Here is a 21,731-nt window from a genome sequence, read left to right as displayed (position 1 = left end):
CATGTTGAGCAAGGAGCTGAATTCAGTATTTAGCACTGAAATACTGAAATGTCAGTAGTGACATTATTCACAAAGATCCTGGTGACCTTATGTGCCCTTGGACTTACAGAGGCTGAGGAGCAGCAAGCTTTGAAAACTTGAGCTGTTTGTACTCAGATGTCTAAATATAGATGTAGGTGACTGTGTTTAGCTGGAGCTATTATAACTTCGGGCTATAAAAAGTAAAGCAATTTCTGTGTCACAAATGCCTGCCCTAAATTTGAAAATGGTAATTACAACAGGAATTCAAAATATGGAAGGGCTATTCAAAATATTGGGAAGGGCTTATCTGGTGCAGTATTGTGTGCCAGTGTGTGCAAAACTGCATATCTGAAATCTGGAGGGCAAGTCTTTAAACAGCCTCATTTGCATGCAGCATGGGGACCAGTGGGGCATCTATTTTAGGGGAGTAATTTATTCTAATATCTTCTTTCATGAGTATCATCAAAGCTGCAGAGAAATTAGTGAGAGCACATCTAATAAATAAAAATCTAGGTCAGCTCTACTCGTCTTCACTTTTTCTTAGTAATTGCATGTACAAGCAGAATAATCCCATAAAACTGATGTTCCACTGTACGGACTATGAACTGCTCATTCCTAAAATAGCTGAGGGAAGTGTTGTCCTTTCCAGGTAGTATGTCATCACCCTGGAGTTAATTAAGACGATTATGATTTTCGGAAGTGTGTGTCTTCCCAACAGAAACAGTTGTGCTATTTAGTGCTTTCCACAAAGGCGTGATTCAAACAGGAATATACAGGCTTGCTCCATATCCTTCCTTATTTACAAACTGTTCATTGTCTGCTGGTAAAATAACACGGGCAGAGAGCGATACGGGGGCTTATTAATGAGGTTACAAAGTGTGCTGCTCTGTCTGAAGGTTATTGTGTCTCCTAAACAAATAATGCTTTTTCCTCTTGCTGTCGGAAGTTTATTCTTCTCTCTGTGGACAGAAAAATATTGTAGTGCTCCAAGGCCACAACAGCCAGGAAAAGTCATTCAAAGACAATGCATGAAACAAGATCTTAGGCAGGCCTTTTTAAAGACAGAAGAAGGAGAGATTAGGAAGGTCTGTTACCATTTTACCTTAGAGTATTAAAAGCATCTTTCTCAGTATCAATTAACTCTGCCACCCCCTCACACCCCCCTTCCTCCTCCAAGCTCATTACTGTGGTACCACTGCTCCTGCTGAATTCATGCCCTTATCAGTTTATTTCATGCTTCATTTCTTTCACAGCCTGGTTTCCTGAGCTGCTTTGGAAGACTATTCTCTGAACAGTTTTTGTCATGGTTTTTGGTATTCATGCTGCTTCAGAAATACTCAAGAAAGGGGGAGGGGGAGCCTTCTCTTTGTTCTAATTGATTTGCTTCACTTGGACAGAACATGCTGATATTCCAGACTGAAATAATCCAGGATCAGTTCGCTTTCATTTCCAAAGGCAAGAATGGAGGTATTAAAACTCTTCTTTTTCTTTGCAGCAAGCTCAGCCCAACACAGACTGGCGCTTCTCTCAGACCCAGAGACCTGGAACAAGTGGGTAAGTGCCTCTTCCTTCGTTTATCTGTGGGGTGAAGGTTTCTTTTCTTTGTGTGCCACTTTCAGTGATGGAAAGTGATTTCAGTGATGCCTTGAGTGGCAGCTCTGAGAATGGGTGTCCCTGTCACTGATAGAGGCAGAAATAGGGCTGCTCCTGTGTCAGCTGTGTGTGCTGGGGGTGTGACAGCTGCTGTTGGCAGTGGTGTGTCTGGGTTTGGTGTCTGCAGCTCGGGAACTGGAAAGAACTCCAGGTGAAGTTGTGAGATGGTTAAAGTGCTGGACAATAGGCTCCACAGAGAAAGGCCTCTTTGCTAAAGCAGGTGTTGAGCACAGAAACTCGTTCCTGGGTTGAAAAGCCTAATTGCTTTAGGAATTAAAGCAATTAAAAGTCCCTTTATGGAAGTCACTGGGAAGCACTCTGTTTACCAGTCATGGAGCCTCAAGCTCTGTGCTGCAGAGCTGTGCTCACAGAACCACAGAACGGGTCAGGATGGAAGGGATCACAGAGGGTCACCTGCTGCCACCTCCCTGCTCAGCAGGGTCACCCCAGGGCACATAGCAGAGGATTGTGTCCTGACAGTTCTGGAGTATCTCCAGTGAGGGAGATTCCACTGCCCCTCTGTGAGGTGTGTGTGACATCAGAATGGAAGCCCCAGCAGCAGAGCAGAGCCAAGCCATTATACTGCTCTTGACTGGGCACTCTCTTGCCTCTGGCCCACCAGGGTTTGCTTGTCTTTGTCTGTAGTGAGAGACCATTGACACCAAAATGCTGTTCTTTATCTCACCCATCTTCCCTCCTGGTTCATAGGCAGGGGCAGGGATCCCCTTCAGAGGGTGAACTCTCTTGAAAGAAAGAACTTTAACTGGATTCCACCTCACCCTGTGAATACCCCATCAGAGGTTATTGTGTATGAGGAGACTGGCTCCACAATGATTTATATGTGAAGATATTACACCTTTTGGGCCATAACTGAGAATGATACCTCAGGTGTATTATACTGTATTAAATTTGGGTGATGTGGTTCCTCATCTGGCTGGGTCAGGCACAGTATCTCTGTGCTCTGTCATTCCTGGTGGCCACTTGGGCAGCTCCTGTGGAGGTTAAAATGGTGACATGGGAGCATAGGGTCCTGGATTTTGGTGTCTGAGCTTGCAGTCAAACATCTGCAGCAGCTGCTTGTGCCTGAGCCTTTCCCTGGGTCTGGCTCAATAATTTAGCTTATCAGAAAATTAAGAGATTGCTTCAGCCAACTTGTTGAAGTGATTAAACTTTGCTATTGGGCTCTTTTAGCTGATAAGGCTAAAATGGAGTGAAGGCTTGATGTAATTAGATAAAGTGTTCATAGTGGAAACCGGCCTTGGATTTAAAACAAGGCTATAGCTGGAGTCATTTTCTCAGAGGTCTGTTGAATTCCCCATCACTGGCAACATTTTAATCAAGGAAAAATTTTCCAAGCATTTCCGCTCTAGTTCAAATGACAATTAACAAAGCCCTGTTAATGCAGAAGAGCACCACAGCTGCTGTAATTGTTCTGCTGTGAGAAGGCAGTAAATGAGCCTCATCAGAGCAAGCTCTACTGCTCCCTCTCCTAGCATCATGCTGGGGCTCTTCAAGGCACAGAGCTGATGCAGTCCAGACCCCCTTAGCTCAGGGAAAGGGACTTTTCCTCAGGTCATGGGACAGTGACACTCACCCCAGCTCCTAGCCTCTGCCTGGATCTCTTCACAAGCTCCATCCCCTTCCCAGTGCCTGAGAGACAGGAGCAGCTTGTGGCGTGGGAAGGGAGAGGGCAAGGGGAAAGGCAGCCTCAGATTGTTTGTGGGAGCTGAAGGAGCATGACATGAGAGTTCTGGTGCATGAGCCACGATGTCACTGCTGAGGGTCTGTGACCTGGGTGCCATCACAGTCCCTGACACAGCTGCAGTTGAATCACAGAATGGTTTGGGTTGGAAGGGACCTTAAAGCTCATCTTTTTCCACCTCCTGCCATGGTCAGGGTCATTTTCCCCTGGATCAGGTTGCTCAGAGCCCCAGTCAGTGCCTGTTGTGACAGGGGCTGAACCCTGACTTTGGAAAGAGACTTTGCCCAAGCACAGGCTGGTGCTGAAATAACAGGAAAAACTCAGTGGATTTTAATTCCTGCTGTTTCCCCCACTTGCCTGTGTCCACATTTGCAACAAATGGCTCTTGGTGATTTTTCCCCCCCAGTTTCTTTCATCCTGTTTTGAATTAAAGCAGGGGGGATGTTTTTATTCCAAACCTGTGTGACAGCATTAAAGGACAGAAACAGAAATTGCTCTCATATGTTCAGTGCCCAGCCCTGACATCTCCCTGGCGATCAAACAGGCAGATCCTGGAAAGCAGCCCACTCCCCCTTGTGCTGTTCCCGTGCTCTTCCCAACGTTTTGATGCCTGGTGTGTTCATTCCCCAGGCACTGCTGGCTAGTACAGGTATCAAAGAAGGGGCAAGTGCAGCCGCCTGAGCCCTGCTCGCTGTTCTCTCTCTGATGGTAAATCCTGTACAAAGGTGTCTCCTGCTGACAGGTGAAGCTCTGTAGCTCTCTGGAATGCAGGGCTCTGCTTGCTGCTTGGGGAGCACAGCCCATCTTTTAGCTGAAAATCATGAAAAAGGGATGTGCTCTTAACTCTATTTGACCCAAATTAAATAGCAATAAAGACACAGCAGTTTGGGCCAGTGTTTGGACGGATCCTGGAGGGAGCCTGGCATTGACCCTAACCTAGAAACAAGCTTAAACCCATGTTGGGATTTCTCCCTTGCTGTCTCTATGGGAGCTGGGGAAGAAACAATCCTGTCTTTTCTCTGCATAGCCCTGCCTATCACAACAAATCCCACTTGTCTCTGGGCACCTGGAACCAGGCAGAACAGGGGAAGCTCAGTAAGGCAGGGACCAGCTCTTGATCTCGTGCATCCCTGCACTCAGAGAGCTGCTGCTACGGGACAACAAAGGGAATCTGCTCTTTGTTCTGAAACACGGAGAGCTCTGGTGCACATGCTCAGGAGATAAGAGCTCAGACAATATGCTCTGAAAATGTGGTAGCGAGGCAGACCTGAGCGAAATAATTCAGAATTAATCTTGTTTGGGAGAAACAGGAGGATAGGATGATTAATTTAATGGTGTTTGCGTTTTGTTTTTCTTAAAAAAAAACTCCACCCGTGCTGTCGCTGGGCAAATGTAAATGAATCCAGACTGATTCCGAGCAGCAGATGCCATTCTCAGACAAATCAGATCAGTGGCTGTAGTGGAGATTAGTGATGAATTGGCCGAAGTGGAGTAAATGAATGGTCAGGCAGCATTGCAGGATATCCCTGTGGGATCGTCAGTGTGGGGTTTCCCTGGGGGAGGAGGCTGGCAGTGTATGGGAGGAGAATGCAGGGACTAGGACTGGTACAAAGGACCCATCTTGTTGTTTTGGTTTGTTTTTATTGTTGTGCCCTGCATGTTGTTTTGGTGATGATTTGTTCAGGAAAACACCGGGCTGAAGTCAGGATTTCCCTCCTGCAGGGTGGGGAGGGCTCTGTGTTGCTCACAGGTGGGTGTGGGAAGGTGAGACAGGCCGGGCTGGGAAGAGCCAGTACGTCCTGGGCATCTGGTGGCAGGAGTGAGGACAGTCTTGGGCTGTGGGGACAGACTGGGAGGAGATGCCAGGCAGGAAACTCCCCAGAGACAGTGGCAGGGGATTTTCAGGGAGGTGGGAAGCAGTGTGAGAAACCATAGCAACTCCAGGGGAGGGAGGAGCAAAGCGTGTGGAGAAGATCCCGAGTGCCATTTCACACCCCCCTTCCATTTGTTGTCTCCAATCCTAAATCCCTCTTTGTTAATGCTTCCCGAAGCTGTTGCTAGCCAGGCTTCCCCTGCCAGGCTGAGCACAGCCAATAATGATGTTCACTTCGCTTCACTTGTTTATCAAACAGCATCACAGCTGCCCTGTCTGCCCCCAGCCATCACCCCCTGCCCACAGCACGAGGGGCTTGGGGCTGACACTGGGATGTTGAAGCAGGAGAGAGCCAGGAAGGAAAAGAGATATTTTTTTCATTCTTTGTTTTGTTTTCATGAAAGAACTCTAAGAGTTTGGCTTGCAGGACTATCAACAGGCTGCCTGTTGTGCTGAGGAGGGGAATAAAGAATAGTCCTTTAAGCTCTCAGAGGTGTTCTTGGGGCTCCAAGCTTGCATGTATTGCCAGGACAGGAACTGTGGTGTTTTTTTGGGGTGCTCAGGATGTCCTGTGTGACAGAGTACCAGGACACTGACCCCATATGTGTGTGTCTGGGGGGACATCCCAGAGCAGCTGGGGCCAGAGGACCAGAGAGAGGGAAACACGGACATTCCTGGGCTTGCACAGCTCGGGGGTGGAGACCCAGCAGAAGGACAACTGGCCACAGCTGCACCCTTTGCCCACATCCTTCCTAAAAATAAATTCTTGCAAACCCAGGAGCCACAGGGGTGTCTGTGGGTGTTGTAAACACCCAGGAATTTACGCTGTGAATTTGTGTCATGCTATAGTGGATCCAAAGGGCTACAAAGGACATGCACAGGGCACCAGTGGGGCTGTAGAGATAAATGGTGATGGATTTGCCTTCTATTCATTCACAGAAAACATGGAAATGGACACATGCCAGGCAGGGCTGCTGGACAGGCTGCAGCTTCTCACTGACAGGAGTAAAAGGAGCAGCAGAGAGAAGTGCCACTGTGGGAAGTTTAGGAAATTACAGTCCTCAGGTTTCCATCCCAAATGCACCCCAGGGTTAAGCCAGCAGTGGTATCTGCTTTGCCATGTGTGGTTCCACACGTTTTGCAGGTGAATTAGAAAGGTGTAACAGTCATTGGGCTAAAATTTCATCTTCTTCTGACTGGGTTGTATTTGTCTGCCTGGTTAGTATTGAGTCTGCAGTGATTCTTCCACATCTCCTGCAGCATGTGGAGTGTGGAGCTACTCTCAGCTGGCACCCCAAGGCCTGGGGAAGGTGTGAGTGGAGCCCTGCAGCCTGAAAAATCACTGGAAATCTATTTGAGGCTATTGGTTTGAAGGAATAGCCATAATCTAAGTGACAGTGCTCTCCAAAGATTGAGAGCTGCTGTGCTTTAATGTGGGCTGTGGATCTCTGAGGGCAGGAGGAGTTGTGCCAGTGAATGAGCTCTGCTCTGAAGAGGTTTTCCCCCTGCTGAATCCTCTGGGGCTGTACAGCTCAAATCATCAGCCTCTGCCAGGTCCTGGGGGGTCTGGGAGAGACCTTTTTGGGGTGTATTTGGGGTGGTTGTTCATGTCCTGACGCAGCCCACAGCAGTCTGTTTGTGAGGCTTTTGCTCAGCAAACACGTTGGAGGGAACCACAGCAAGGGCCAGACTGTTGTATCTGTCAGGTTTGACCTGGTGAGTTGTGAAACAGAAAAGATTGAAGAAAACATAGAGCCTCATTGCTTGGAGGGGCTGGAGTGTGTCCAGGGAAGGGAATGGATCTGGGAAGGGGCTGGAGCACCAGGAGTGGCTGAGGGAGATGGGAAAGGAGCTCAGCCTGGAGCAAAGGAGGCTCAGGGGGACCTTGTGGCTCTGCACAGCTCCTGACAGGAGGGGACAGCCAGGGGGTCAGGCTGTGCTCCTAGAGAACAGGGACAGAAAGAAGAAACGGCCTGAAGTTGCACCTGGGGAGGTTTAGGTTGGATATTATGGAAAATGTCATCACTGAAAGGTTCGTCAGGTGTTGGAACAGTCTGCCAGGGCAGTGGTGGAGTCTCTGTCCCTGAAGGGGTTTAGAAGTTGTGCAGATGTGGCACCTGGGGCATGGATTAGTGCTGGAATTGTCAGTGCTGGGTTGGACTTGATGATCTCAGAGCACTTTTCTGACCTAGCAATTCTGTGATTTTATTACTGGGGTTTCCTATCAAACTCTGCAGAGAAATCACTGCTTTTATAGGACTGTGAGGCTGCTCAGAGCCTGGCTCTGCTCTGAGCATGGGCTGCAGCCTTGTGGTGCAGTTTTGGGGTGGATTTGGGGTGCTGGGACAGGCAGGAGCTGTTTTGATGCTGGGAGCAGGACTTGTCCTGGATAACTGCTCTCCCTCCCCCTGTTCCTGCCAAGCTGATCTGATTTTAGGATTGGAAGCTGAAGGGTTTGTAGAGGTGTGTCCTGGTTCCACCCCACCTGCCCTTCCACAGTCAGGAGATCACAGAGCTGCTCCCCTGTGCCACCTGGGAGCACTCCTGCTTGCTGGGTCCTCCCTTTTAACAGCCCAGTTCTCAGCAGATTCTGTAGTTGGGCTTCTTTCTACATCACATAACCCTTTCTAGCTGAGTGTTTCCTTCCCTTATTGACCATTCTGGGCCAATAATCCCTTTATCTGCATTTGTCATGGCCCTTGAAGTCTGAGCCCTCCAGATCCTGCCAAGTGGGACAAAAGCTGTAAAGTCTTTTGTGGAGAAAAGGAAATATCCAAGTGATGGGATGTGTTTCCCATTGTGGAGAGCCCCCAGAATATTGGACAATCAGAAAACATCACCAGTTTTATGTATGGAAATGCTATTTTAGGTAATTTAACAGGTGCTACGTGTATTAGTTTAATTTTTCTCTCTCCATCTGCTTCCTGCACAGCTGAGCACATGCCATGGCCGGCTGCAGGGATGGATCCAGCAAATAGGCACAACAACCTTTCCAAAGAATTTCTCAAAATATCCTTCCTGGCATGTCTGGGACACGGGTGGTGGCAGGATGGCCAGGGGGGGATAATTACTGGTGTCAGCTCTGTCTCCTTCAGGAGGGTTAGAAGAGTTCCTGGCTTCACTTTTAGAGACATTGTGGGCTTTTGTTGTGCCTTCATCCAGCAGAGCAGCATCCCAGCAGCAATCCAGCAGCTCCACGGGCTGGAAGTAAATACTCTCCAGTGCTTTGGGAGGCTGGAAATCTTCCCCCCCCACTCACATTTCCTTGCTAACATTTTCAATTCCATCTTTGCAAAGTCATGATCTTAAAGCTGGGCCTCATCCAGGCTCCCTCCAGGCCTTGTAATTGCATTACAGAAGTGCACGGGAATGTGTGGAGCCGAGGGAACGTGGGGGAAGGGCTGGCAGCATCCTCTGTCAGGGAAGAGAGGACAGGAAATCGTGGCAGTTCTGGAGCTGATCCCATTTTTTCGGAGGCTGGGGGAGGGTGGTGGGCGGCGGGATGCTGGCGTGGGAAGCAGGGCAGAGGGATGCTCGCCCTGGGGCCGTGTCCCCAAGCACGGGGCTGTGTCCCCACGCGCCTCGAGCGCAGCGACGGCTCAGCACCGGCAGGGACGGATCTGCTCCCTCTCACTTGTCACCCTGCCAGCCTGGGAACGCTCAGGCTGAGATTTTACTGCTGCTGCTGCCTCCGGCTGGAGCCGTGTGTGGGAGGCAGCGGGGGGATGGGAGAGCTTGGAGGAAGCGAGAGAGAGGAAAGAGCAGTGCAGGGGGCTTGGGCAGGGGGCAGCCGGCGGGGAGCAGGGACTGCTCGGGAATGGGGCTGGAGGAATGGCCTTGAAGATAACCCTGGCTCGGGGAGCTGGGGGCAGAGGGGAGGGCAGGATGCTGCCCCAGGCAGTCTTCTGGGAAAGGGGGAACAACATCCGGAGCTGGGGTGTAAATGGGAGTGAAAGGAGAGTCCGGGAGGAGAAGTAAATCCCAGTCACATCCCCCTGCCCGGAGTGGGGAATTCCAGGAGCAGCCAGGACCACGGGCTGGGAGACATCGTGGCTGGGAGAGGGCACTGCCATAGGAGCCAGAAAGACCCAAATAAGATAAGAGAGGAGGATGGATGCTGAGGCTGTCCCGGGAAAATCCCCATTCTCTGCCCACAGCCCTGCCAGGCGCCTCAGAGTGCTGAGGTCTCGTCCTCGGGGCACTGAGCTGCCCTCTCCATCCCCTGGGGCTCTGACAGCACTGCTCTGGCACGAATAAACTTTTCCAGTTTGTTGTGGCGCTGCTACAGCTCGTGTTTCCAGCTGCAGAGCAAGGAAAACAATTTTTCAGGAATCCATCGGGCGGTTGTGCAAATAAATGTTTGCGAGGCCTTTGGCTGCCATAGCGACGAGTTCCATGGCAACCCCGCAAGGAAATGAATAATTCCGTGCTCGAAGTTGAATAATTTCGTGCTGGAAGTGGAAGATAAAAAGGGACCTGATGGCTGAGGGTTCTGCGAAATAGCTGATGAGCAAAGCAGCCGAGTGCACCCCTGGTGTGGTGCTTGAGGAGGCTCTCATTAATGGGGTGGTGTTGGGATGCAGATGGATGCAGTGGGGCTGTGGCAGGGCTGCCAGATAAGCCTTTTGTCTGGTTATTCCACAATTTCCACGTAGCCAGGTTTATCGAAGGCATCTGCAGGTCGTGCAGGGGCTGTTCCTGCCTCTCCTGGCACAGCACCTATCCTGTGCTCCGTGTCCACCACGCCCTGAAGATGCTGCTCCCCTGGGTTTGTCTCCAATGTGGCTTTGATTCCTTCTCTCCAGTGCTAGCTACGCTGGAAGCATTCCCGAAAATGAAAGCCAGCTCTTTTCTGAGCTTTGAAGTGTGGAGTAGAACTAAACAGAGAGAGAGGGAAAAAAAAAATCTATCCTATGGGGGATGGGTTTTTAGAAAAACACGCTATTGAATCAACGGCATTTGTATTAAAACCAGCCAAGTCCTCGGAGTATTTCCATAGGAACCAGCCCTCCCATTCTGGGCAGCATCCCTGCAGCAGCATCCACGGCTGTGCCTGAGCAGGGAGCAGGGGCAAGGGGGGCTCTGGGGTGTGCCCACCCCGGGCAGGGAAGGCTGCCCATTGTTGAGTCAGTGATTCACAGCTGTGATTCACAGCCCCATCCTATAGCCGTGGAAGGCAGCCAGGTCTGGCCGTCAGCTGTGTGCTTTCTCCACAGTGAGAAGTTATTTTTGGGTGTTTTTAGATTACAGCCCTTGGGGTTTTTTTTCTGTGCCTCTGAATTCTGGATGATTGCACTGCAAGTAATTGAGACACTTGAATTTCCTGCCTAGAGAAGTGAGTTCAATACCTTTTTTTTTTGCAATGCTAAGGCATTTCTAAAATAGCTTTTTTTACATGGCGTCATGAAGAGCTGGCACACAGCTTTGGGGCTCTTTGTGCAAAATTTGGGAACGCTGGGTGCAGTAAGGTTGGAGAAAAGGACAGGGGGGCTGTCAGGTTGAGTCACCAGTGCACCCTCGCTGGGATGGAGACTGACTGGTTTTACTGGTAAGGCTGTAGCCAGCAGGACAAGAGGTTGCCCTCAATTCAGCACTCACAGTCCACCCCTGGAGCACTGTGCCCAGTTTTGGGCTCCCCAGGGAAACAAAAGCAGGGCCACATGGGAGCCACCAAACTGACCTGAGTGCTGGAGCCCAAGGCAGGCTGGGAGAGGCTGAGAGAGCTCCTTCAGCTTGGAAGTGTGGGAGCTAGGAGCACTGGATGATCTTTAAGGACCCTTCCAACCCAAACCATTGTAGGATTCTGTGATTCATGCCCCTCTCCTGTCTGATTTTGTGATCCCACAGGGCATTAAGGGGATGCAGGGTTTTGGTTGTACCCCTGACAGTGCAGTACAGCTGTGACTCAGGGGCTGCTGGGGCTCATTGCAGTTCATGTGTTCACTCCCTCACCAAGACCAGAAGAAAGGAAAGGAGTCTGAAAGGGTCTAGTCCTGGCTGTCCATCCTGAGCTGGCTGCTGATGCACAGTCCTCCTTCCCTGGGCCACACAACTCTAAACCAAGAGCTCAAAACCCCCCGAGCAAGATCCACGTTCCTTGGCTCAGCCACTCCCCTTGTGCACTGGGAGAGTTGGACTGTGCCTCTCAGACCCCTGGCAGGTTGCAGGGACTAACCAGGTCCTTCATCCCTTTCTTTCCAACCCATTCCTGGCCAAGTCTGGTGCCCTGTGGTGCCAGCTCTCCTGTCTGTGCCTTCATGCAGCCCTGGGGGCAAGGGCTATTGGGGTGGGGGCAAGGACCACCAGGTGAAGGAGCTTAGTGAGGTCAGGGGTCCTGATGCAGGTGAATTTCCTGACCACAGGGTGCGCCTTTCCTTCTGTGCATTCCCACTGTCGTAGGGCATGGAAGAGCTGGCAGGAGGAACTTCTCTACAGGGAAGCTGGTTGCCTGAAGGAGGGGTGGGAGAGGAGGCAAGAGTCTTTTGGGAGGTGGAAAATGTGATGCTGGCACTGCCACATCAAAGAGGGAGTTGAACCTGATCCTCCGATTTCAAAACAGTGTTCAAACCACTGGAATATTACAATTAAGAAAAAATACCAGAATGTATTTGGCATTTTCTTGTGCTTTCCCTTCCCCCATCTCTGGGTACCACCCTCATTCCTGGGCAGCTTCCAGAGCCAGGGCCAGCAGCTTGCAGGCTCAGGGATGTTTCTGAGCAGCTTTCCTGAAGCCCTGCAAAACCTGGGAACCTCAGCTTCCAGCCGGGGTGGGGGGCAGGAACTGCTGGGGTTAACTGGTGGCTGAATGGGTTGTGGTTCGCAATGGAGTTTAGGTTCCTAAGTCCTTTATTGGATCTAGCCCGGGGCTCTATTCCCAGCCCTGTTTGTGACATTAACAGGTCACTGCAGCCCCAGGGCTGTCCCCACCTTGTCCCCGCTGCCTGGCACAACACCGAGCGGGGACAGGGGACCCGCGGCCGAGGAGTCTCGGCACAACCATCGCGCAGGAATCAATCTGGGAGGCGAGGATGCCTCACTTCTGGCCTTCTTGAAACTGTGCCACCACACACGGCGCGCAGGAGGGCTATAAATAGTGCTCAGGATGCCCTGGGATGCGGCAGGCAGCAGGTATTTCGGGATGCTGCCGGCAGGGTCGTGCCGGGGCAGCTTCTGCTCCATTAGTGGTTATTTGCATCCTCTAAAGATTAGCTGGTGTGAGAGCAGCGCCCTGGGCCCGGCTGGGGATGGATCAGGCACGGGATACAGAAGGGGAGGGATGGTCCTCTGGGCCTGGCACAGGTCCTGCATTTTGGACAAGTTGCTTAAACCTAGATTTTCTGCAGAGCACCTGGGAGTGTCTGTGCAGCATCCTCACTGTTGGATGTTGTGTTTCAAAGGGAGTTTGAATGGATATTATAAAATCACAGAACAGTTTGGGTTGGGAAGGACCTTACACACCATCCCACCCCTGCCATGACAGGGACACCTTCCACATCCCAGGCTGCTCCCAGCCCTATCCAACCTGGCCTTGGACACTGCCAGGGATCCAGGGGCAGCCACAGCTTCTCTGGGCACCCTGTGCCAGGGCCTGCCCACCCTCATGGGAAGGATTTCTCATGGGTGGTGAAAGCTCTTGTGCATTCAAGGCTTCTCTCCTTGCAGAGCTTGGATGCAGCTGGGGCAACATCCTCCCACACTATGAGGTCACTGAGGCAGATCCAACCCTCAAGAACATTCCTGTGGGTCCATCCCCATTCCGAAATGTCCACATTGAGCCTGTTCCGTGTGTGAGGGCGCAGGTGGAGGGGCACTTGGGCAGGGGGATGCTCAGCAGGGCGTGAGGAGCCCATCTGCTGCCCAGCACGTGGCACTGAGCTGGCACTGAGCTGGCACCGGCCGTGCCTGTGCTGGCATTTGCAGCGTGTGGGGTGCTGAGTGCTCAGACATGGAGCTGCCAGCAGGACACCCTAGAGCTGGGGATATCAGCTGCTTGAGCATGGCTGAGCAGGAATTCGGGGACAGAACATGGCTTCAGGGTCTGAAGAGGGCACTGGGATCTGAGCAGGGTGTTGGGATATGAACAGGAATTCAGGGTCTGAGCAGGACATTGGGGTCTGATCAAGGCATTAAGTTCTGAGCAGGGTGTTGGGGTCTGAGTAGGACTTTGGGATCTGGTAGCTCTGGGTATAAGGGCTGGGAGCACAGTGGTGGAGGATGCCACCTCTGTGCCTTGTATCCTGGTGGCTTGAAAACTTGCCTGGGAAATGGGCTAAGGCCTCCTCATGGGAAAGGCTTTCCAGCCCCCCATCCTCCCCTGTGTCACTGCAGGAGAGCTCCCAGCTGCAGGAGCAGGGCAGCCCTCATCCCAAGGGAGCCAGCACACAGCCAAGGGCTAAATCCTGGCATCCCAGTGGGTGGAAAGAGCTGTGGGTGAAAGAGCCAGCTCAGAGCTGGGACAGGAGAGAGCAGTGATCTGAGTGGTGCAGTCATTTAGGGACAGAGCAGAGGGGAGCCCAGGAAGCTGGTGAGATGTTTAGGAAGTGTGAAGGCTCTGGAGGGGCTCTGGGAGCACAGCCCTGACCAGTGAGGGGTGGCTGAGCACAGCTGACACCTGGCAGACATGAAAGCAGGGCTTGTTAGACTGCACACAGAGTGCTGATTGTCGCCTCGGTCACAAAACCTCCTCAGCCAAAGTCTGTCAGCATCCCCTGAATTTTCCCAGGCGGATCTGTGGTGCTCAGCACCTCCAGCAGCCAAGGGGAACCAAGGCAGATGCCCAGATGCTCCCTGCTCTCCTCTCCCTCGTGCTCCAGCCTCCCCAGGACTGATCTTGGACTCTGTTCAGAGCAAGGTCTGTGGTGCCAGGCAGCTGCTCCATGATGATCTCAAAACCCACCACACCACGGGGTTTTCTCACCCTCCATCATATGAATGAAGCTGCAGAATGGAGATGTAACCTGAAATAGCTTGAAAGGTGCATCCCCTCACAGCCTGCAAAATGACAGAGCACCTGGTCATTACGAGGGTAATGGGGCTTTAGGACAGCAGTTTTGTGATATTACATTATATTTTTGGGAAGGGATTACATTATATCCCATGGCAGAAGGTTGTAACTGGATAATCTTCAAGTTGCCTTCCAACCCAAACCATTCTGTGATTCTGTGACTCCGGATGGGTGTGATTTTGAGGTGATGAGGTGCTGGCTGTAGCCTCTGAAGGCAGCAGGAGTTAGGTGGGTGCTGCTGGAAGCACCACTGAGTCCCCAAGTGCTTTTGCAGGTTATTCTTCAAGAGCCTGGTGAGGGATAGACACCTCTGAAAGGGTCTTGGCTCCTGAGTGCTACTTGACAGAAGGATTTAAAGCATGTCCTGGACCAGCCCACTCCTGACTGAACTGTAGTAACTCGCTGTTTGTTTTCTTTTCCCACAGCTCCCAGAATGGAGAGGAAGCTGGAGCCTGGCCGAACAACCAGTTTGACACAGAGATGCTCCAAGCCATGATCCTGGCTTCAGCCAATGGTTGGTCTCCATCACTTGTGGGAAAACCCTGACTCTTGCTCTGGTGGGGCTGTCTCGGGTTCATGCTGATAGATAAGATGCTGTGGGACTGATTTATCTGGGTTGACTGGGCTGGCTGCAAAAGTTCCTCTTCAACAGATCCCAAAGCTGCTGGAAAAGCACTGATGTCTCTGCAAGGAGAGGGGTCAGGAAGGATCCAGGCAGAGGAGACACCAGATTGCTGTTGACAGGGACATCTCTTCCACCCAAATTCTATTTTCTTTGTACCAAAACAACATCACCTGGCTGTGCTGTGGCTGTGTGCCATGAAAGAGCCAGTCCTGAGATGATGTTTTATGAACTACTTGGTTCCACAAAGTCGCAGTAAATTAAACTGCTGTGTTGCAACTTGCTGTAAGGCGAGGAGGGTAGGAAGGCTGGAAGTTTTGCCTGTGGCTGGACTAGGGAAACAGCAAATGCCTGGCTCAGTATTCCCAACAAACCCTGTGTGCAGAGGAGCTCCCCAGGTCCCTCTGCCGAGCCACGGGCTCACTACGGTTTTCCCCACTGGCTGCTGCTGCCTTTTTGCAGTTGTAGTCTCAGTGGGGTGGTTTGGGGTCATTTTGGGTTGGTTTGTTCTGGTTTAGGGCTGTGCAGAAGCCTTGGGCAGGGAGGGATGTTCCCACACACCCGCTTTGGTGGCTTTGCATGAAACAAGGACAATTATCCCTCTGCAGCACTATGGATAAAGAGCCTGGTTTTCATATAGCCTTTGTTTATAAATACCTCCAAGTCTTTCCCCCCTTGATTTAAAAATAGAAGAACAGCCATAAAACCCAGTGCAAAATGCTTAGGATGTTTTCTTTGAGCTGTTGGGAGGGAAGGAATCTGAGGGAGAAGGAATGGCTTTGGTGTTGCTTTCTTGGAAAGCTGCTGCAGCTGAACTTTGCTGCTCTGCAGACACTGGGCAGCCTGGAGACAGCTGCTGTGGCTGGGGAAAGGGATGAAGGTCTGGGACAAGGGAGTTGTTTACACTCCAGAGAAAGAAACTACATGAAAATGTGTCTTTGCTCTGAAAAACGACCATGGAAAAATAGCCCGTGGGTTTGCATGTGGTTATCATCACCCAGTGTCTCCAGATCCTGTTTCCTTGCTGGTAAATAAAGCTGTTTTTCTGGCTGCTGCTCCAGCAATCCCCAGGATCAGAGCTAAGCGTGTCCCTTCCAGGTTAAGCACTGACTTCCATGGAGCCCCAGGCCCTGTTGGAGCAAATCTGCCCCAATCCACAAGTCTCAAACAGCCCCAACCTCTCCCACGGCTCCAGTCCAACCAGTGGGTCAATGTCAATCAAATCCACCCTCCAGATAATGGCTTTCCCTTATCCATCCTTTTCACGCCATTTCTGTGCTGGATGTGTGGATGGGGACACAGCACAAGTGTTTTCCTCCAGCACAGTTCTCATGTCACCCTTGCTCTCTATCCCCCATTTCGGCTCTCTCTTTAATCCAATAGTGTTGATTGGAGCAGGCTTTGATTAGGGGCAGCACTAATTGCCCATTAGGCCTTGAGCTACCCATCCCTGGGTATGATTTCCTGGCCATTTAAATGATTCTTCTCTCACCCACTGAGCTCAGTTTGAGCTCCAGGGTGTCAGGTGGGACACGGTGACACAGGTGATGTCCTGGATGGTCCCTACCCTGGGCCAGGGGTTTATCCTTGGCTTCAGCAGGAGGCAGAGCTGGTCCTGTCAGGCCGAACCTGCACAATCTGGTCCTTTGAGGAATAAATCACTTTCCCGATGGTTAAATTACCATCACAAGTCAGAGCACCTGGGGACCTGATTTCCTCCAGGACTGTGACCTTGCTGTAGGACTTCTCCCTTCCCATCCATTCTTTCACTGGATCTTCCTCCCTTGCCACTGGGAGCAATAGGAAAAGCCAGTGTTTTGAGCGATCTGAATGGGCAGAGGCAGCTGCTAGGACAGCCCGAGGGGCACAGATGCTCCAGGACACCAGACACTAAAGGACAGACATCCTGTCCTTAAAATACTCTGCCTTCCAGCGAGAATTTATAGAGGTGCCATGGGATGGCGGGAGAGCAGACGGAAAGGCAGCCCAAGGAGGTCCTTGTCCCCCCAGGCAGGGGTAGACACACTATTTTGGGTCCCCCGAAAGCCCCACCAGCAGCTGCAGCAACACATGCTCTGGGGCTGCCCCCGGCCTCCCCTCCACCCACGGGGGAGATGGAGCCACTCGCTGGTTATTTTTGCCAAAGCCCAAATTCTTGTTTTCCTCCTCAGGACTGTTTGGGATAATGACAGGCTGCTGGTAGAGGCTGAGCGTGACCTTTCCAGCAACGAGAGCTGAAGTGCTTTGCTTGGCAAGAGCACCTCGGTGCCCATTTATAACCCTCTATTGTTCCTGTTCTCTCTTCTTTTCAACCTTAATGTCAGTGTTACCTAGAAACAGCCGGTCGCCCTTACCCGGGATCGACTGGCAGGCTGGGAACTTCACCAGTGCCTTTTTCTCCCTGGTGGAAGCTGTGCTGAGACTGCAAACGAATTCGTGGGCACTGTGATGGTGCTGGCAGCCCCCAGCCTGTCACTGCTCAGAGCCCTGGTGTGTCTGGGATGGCCCAGGGGGGACACAGGGCAGCAATACCCAGGGAGGAGAAGGTGCTGAGTCCACCCAGCCTCTCACTGGGCTGACTCCAGCTGGGGCAGTGCAGGAAAACCTTCCCCATGGCTGAAGGCTGTAGTCCCCCTGTGGGACGGTCCCTGCACATCTCTGGTCACCTCATCCCCTGGGGATCATTTGTGACACCTCAATGCCATGGTCTTGAGTTGGTTGCTAATGAACTAAGCTGCTGCTGAGGCGAGAGAGGATTAGCAATGAACATCACTAATTACAGAACACATCTCCCCAGCCCAAGGCCCTCCAAGCCCTGCTAGGTCTGGAACCCATTTAATGGGGACTCTGGAAGAATTCTTCTGCAGAGAATGCTTACAGAGCAGGAAGTGAGAGGCATTTCCCCAGGCCGGGTCTCTGTGTTTGTACACCACAGTCCCTTCCTCGGTGCACAATATCGTGCCTGTTTTCAGCCTCGCTGTGTTTTCCTCTCTGCTCGCTCCAGCAGAGCAGCTGCAACTTCTCAAACTGCAGTTGCTTCATCCTTCCGACCCCTGCAAAGGGAATGTGTACACAGCTATATTTCAGGGGGCTGGTGGGAGGAGGTCCAGCTTTTTGTCCAGCTTTCTGTCTGGCTTAGCCACCTCCATCTGCTTAGGGAAAAGCAAAGGCAACACGGAGATGTGCACAGAGCTGGGCTGGAGTGAGGAGAAGCATGAGGGGACTCAGCCCACCCTCTCTGCTCATTGTTTTTATTTGTTCCCACTATCTCTCTGCTGTGAAAGGAGGGAGCAGCACCCCTGGGCTTTGCCTCAGACCCTTTGGGTGCCTTTGCTGGGTGTCCCCAGCCTCCCAGGACAGCCTGACCCCAGCCATGAGCATGGGGCAGTTAAAGGCTGAGATGGGAGCCACAATAACTGATACAAAGGCTGAGTTTCAGCACACCATTCCTGAGGCAGGGCTGTGCGAGGATCCCACCCTGAGCCGTGCACAGGCAGCTGCACTGGAGCAGATCCTGCAGCAGCTCATGGCAACAGCATCACTTGAGTCCTGCCATCCCCCCGTGCTCATTTCTCCCCCTGCCGCCGCGCATCCCCCCGTCTCCATCTGCTCTCCTCCATCCAGCAGAGCCCCAGCATCCCGGGGGGGCCCTTGCCCCACCCCACTCCCGTGCTTGTTCTCTCCGTGCTGGAGCTTTGCATAGCGACAGGGATGAATTTGCCTTCCCCTCCCCCTGCTCGCAGATCTGGACCATCAGACACGCTCTGGCATTGATTCCCTTCGTGCTTTGGCTTCCTAGAGCCATTTTGCGGTATTGCAGGGGAGGGGTTTTCTTTCTCCTCTCCTGTGCCCTGCTCGCTGAATAAACCTGGCTGGAGAAACATACCGCGGGCAGGGTTTTAAATGCGGCGGAAAAATAAATAAATATCGGATTTCCTTTAATGCATCACTAATGGTGTGACTGCACAATATGTTTGTAATGGGCAGTTTCGGGAGGGGTTCTGTGCCCCGTAGGGAGCTGAAGGGTGATGTTGGTTTGGGTTTGGGTTTGGGTTTGGGTTTGGGTTTGACACCCCGCGGGTCTGCTGGGGCTCGGGTTGGGGTCTCCAGCTGGCTTTAACATCCTGCCCTTCTCTCTCCCCCCTCCCCCGGCGTTCCCCACAGAAGCTGGTGACGGTAACTCGACCCTGGGCGGCGGCAATGGCACGATGGGGCTGAGCGCCCGCTACGGCCCCCAGTTCACCCTGCAGCACGTCCCCGACTACCGGCAGAACGTCTACATCCCGGGCAGCAACGCCACCCTCACCAACGCCGCCGGCAAGCGCGACGCCAAGAACGCCGCCCCCGCCGGAGGCAACAAGAAGAAATCCGGGAAGAAGGAGAAGAAATAAAGAAGAAGAAGAAGGAGACCTTAGAGCTACAGGGCAGCCGGCTCCAGCACTCCCCCAAAACCACAGCCCAGGCCGGAGGACGAATGTGAATTTTTTTCGTGATGCAGAAGTAGGAAATGCTGCGAATGTATCTCGTCATCATCAGAGCTGAGAGCAGGGGCTCGCTGCTCTCAGGTCTCATGATGGAAACCAATCCGGAATCTAAACCGAACGCAAACAAGTGCCCTGTGAATAATGTTTTATACAATCCCTCGGGTATTAGAATATGCAAAGGCGGAAGGTCTTTTGCCATGTCTTTGGATCCGATTTTCTCCCAGGTAGTCCGAGAAAGGCACAAGGCTTGTGCTCGGCTTTGCCCAGTGTAAATAATTTTAATGTGGATCTTTTAATTTACAGCCCTTCAACTATTTTTTGGAAAGGAAAAGGAAGTTCTTAGCTTAGAGCCCATGCTCCAGTTCTTTGCTCTTAAATTTTCCATTCGTAAAATTCACCCCCAGTCAATGAGAGCGATGGATTTTGGAAGTTGGTAGGGAGTGCTTCAGTTCCTGCTTACCTGTCATCTGGAAATAAAAAAATAAGTGTTTATATTGCATGAGTCAAAGGGAATATGGCATAGCTGCATCCTAAACATTTTTTTTTTTTTTTAAAGTGTAACCACTAATGGCCTGAAATACGATAAGGAAAAAAAGCCCTCCTGCTGTGTGAGAGGCAGGGAATTCCACGAGGAGCGTGCCGAGGTGTGCGGCAGCTGCCCCGGCGGTTCTAGGGGTCTCCGAAGAGCAGACACATCTCAAACCTTCTTTGCAGTAAATATTTATATGTACAGTCGATGTTCTTATGGAATTAAGGCTAAGAGAGCCTCGCTCCCCCGCGGCCAGGCCTGGCCGTGTCCCCGCGCAGGGGACACGGGGACGACGCTTCACTGTCTGCACACGGTGTCTGCATGCACGTCCCTCACCTCACACCTGCACTAGCGCAGTAGCTCCACGGACCCCGAGAAGTCCTCGCATGCCCACGTGGTGTGACCGCACCGGCAGCCCGAGCCTCGGCCGGGGCTGCCCTGGGGAAGGGGTGGGAGGGGGTGGGATGGCTCAGGCGGGGTGGGGAAACTCATTGCTTCTTGTTTGGCCCCAAAGGTTGTTTGGGGTGGTAGGGCGGTTCTGCAAGGTGTTATTTTGGGGTCTCGCCCAACGTGGTGGGATCTGCGGAGCTGCCGGTGCATGGCTTTGGTGCTGAGTTGGTGACTGAGTAAGTGGTGGTTGTTTTGGTGGCGTTTGGGGACCAGATCTGGAGAAGGGACCCAAGAGCAGGGGGGATGCTGCAAAACAGGGGGTGATAATTGGGGGAGGGTCACATGGGACCATGTGGGGCCAGCCTGGAGGAGGTGACGCTCCTACTTTGAGCTTTGCACCCTGCGGGGAGAATTGAAAGATGAGGATTAGAGTTTCTCCATGTGCCCATCACCAAAGCACCAGGCCAGCTCCCCATGGCAAAGCAGCTCTGAACCCCCCCTTTTGTGTAGCCAGAGCCAGGAGAGGAGCTGGGGGGTGGCCAGGAAGGGGCCGCGCCGAGTTTCCCAGGGGGTGTGTGTCGTTTTTTTCCTTTTTTAATCACTAACACGTAACTCACCCGAGCAGATCCAGCCCTTTCAGCCAGGCTCTCCCCACCCCTGCCCCCTCCCCAAACCCAGGGCAGCAGGAGCATCCGCCGTGTTTCATCCGGATCCAGCCACCTCTGGCGCTGGCTGCACTGGGAGCGGTTCCCACCCTGTCCCCTGCAGCTGCCACCTGCCCCCTCTCTAGAAATGCTGTAGCTGAATCGTAGTCTTTATATTTTCTTTTTAATCTGCAATCTGAGGTAGCATAGTGAGTGTCGTGTATTTAGTGGCGTGTTATTTTTAATCGCGGTAACTAACTTGTGGACATCAGTATTTTCAATTTTCTCTGTATCTTCTTTCCATGTGGTCTGTGCTCCGAGTGTACGTGAAATGAAACACTTTTGCCCTTTCAATGTGTCTAATATTGAATTATACTTATATATTATATATATGCTTATATCCTTCTTATACCCATATAGACCAATGTCGATGTGTTACACGCAAGTTTTATACTCTAATATTTATATTGCTTTTTTTTTTCTTTGGGAAAAAAAAATAATAAAATGGTTTCTTCTGAATGAATGGTGTTTGTTCTGATGGGAAAAGGGAGGCACAGATTGGGGTCTGTCCATCCCGGTGCTGCTGCTGGGCTGAGGCTTCTGATGGGGGGTGGTTCAGCCCCTGCCTGGCTCCAGCAGTGGGGATGCTCTTGGGGATGCACCCCCAGTCTTGTGTCCACAGCCTGCTCTTGGGGCATCCCCATCCTCTGGTCCCCCAGGCCTTTGAGTGGAGGGTGAAATGGCTGTGGATCATGACTGAGGAGACCATGGGGTCCATAGTTTCAGCTCTTTCTCCAGCCCCAAGAGGA

At 51.9% G+C, this 21,731-nt stretch overlaps 1 protein-coding gene across 22 annotated transcripts in view; it reads left to right on the top strand.

The window, feature by feature from the left end:
- LOC146431052 (protocadherin gamma-C3-like) overlaps window positions 1-21,441 on the top strand; it is a 216,829-nt gene extending 195,388 nt beyond the window's left edge. For 21 of the 22 annotated variants that reach the window (XM_085073295.1, XM_085073285.1, XM_085073286.1 and 18 more), the window contains exons 2-4: window positions 1,517-1,575; window positions 14,679-14,767; window positions 19,040-21,441. In XM_085073295.1, coding sequence (XP_084929421.1) covers window positions 1,517-1,575; window positions 14,679-14,767; window positions 19,040-19,266 — 375 coding nt within the window. In that variant the 3' untranslated portion in view covers window positions 19,267-21,441. The remainder of the gene's footprint in view (window positions 1-1,516; window positions 1,576-14,678; window positions 14,768-19,039) is intronic. The other variant, XM_085073291.1, reaches the window with a different exon arrangement.
- The last annotated feature ends 290 nt before the right edge of the window (window positions 21,442-21,731 follow it).

Source organism: Lichenostomus cassidix, chromosome 13 (genome assembly GCF_008360975.1).
Source record: "Lichenostomus cassidix isolate B80296 chromosome 13, HeHo_3.0, whole genome shotgun sequence".
NCBI classification, from domain to species: domain Eukaryota; kingdom Metazoa; phylum Chordata; class Aves; order Passeriformes; family Meliphagidae; genus Lichenostomus; species Lichenostomus cassidix.
The sequence above is the reverse complement of the archived record's forward strand: the minus strand, read 5'-3'. Positions and strand labels throughout refer to the sequence as shown.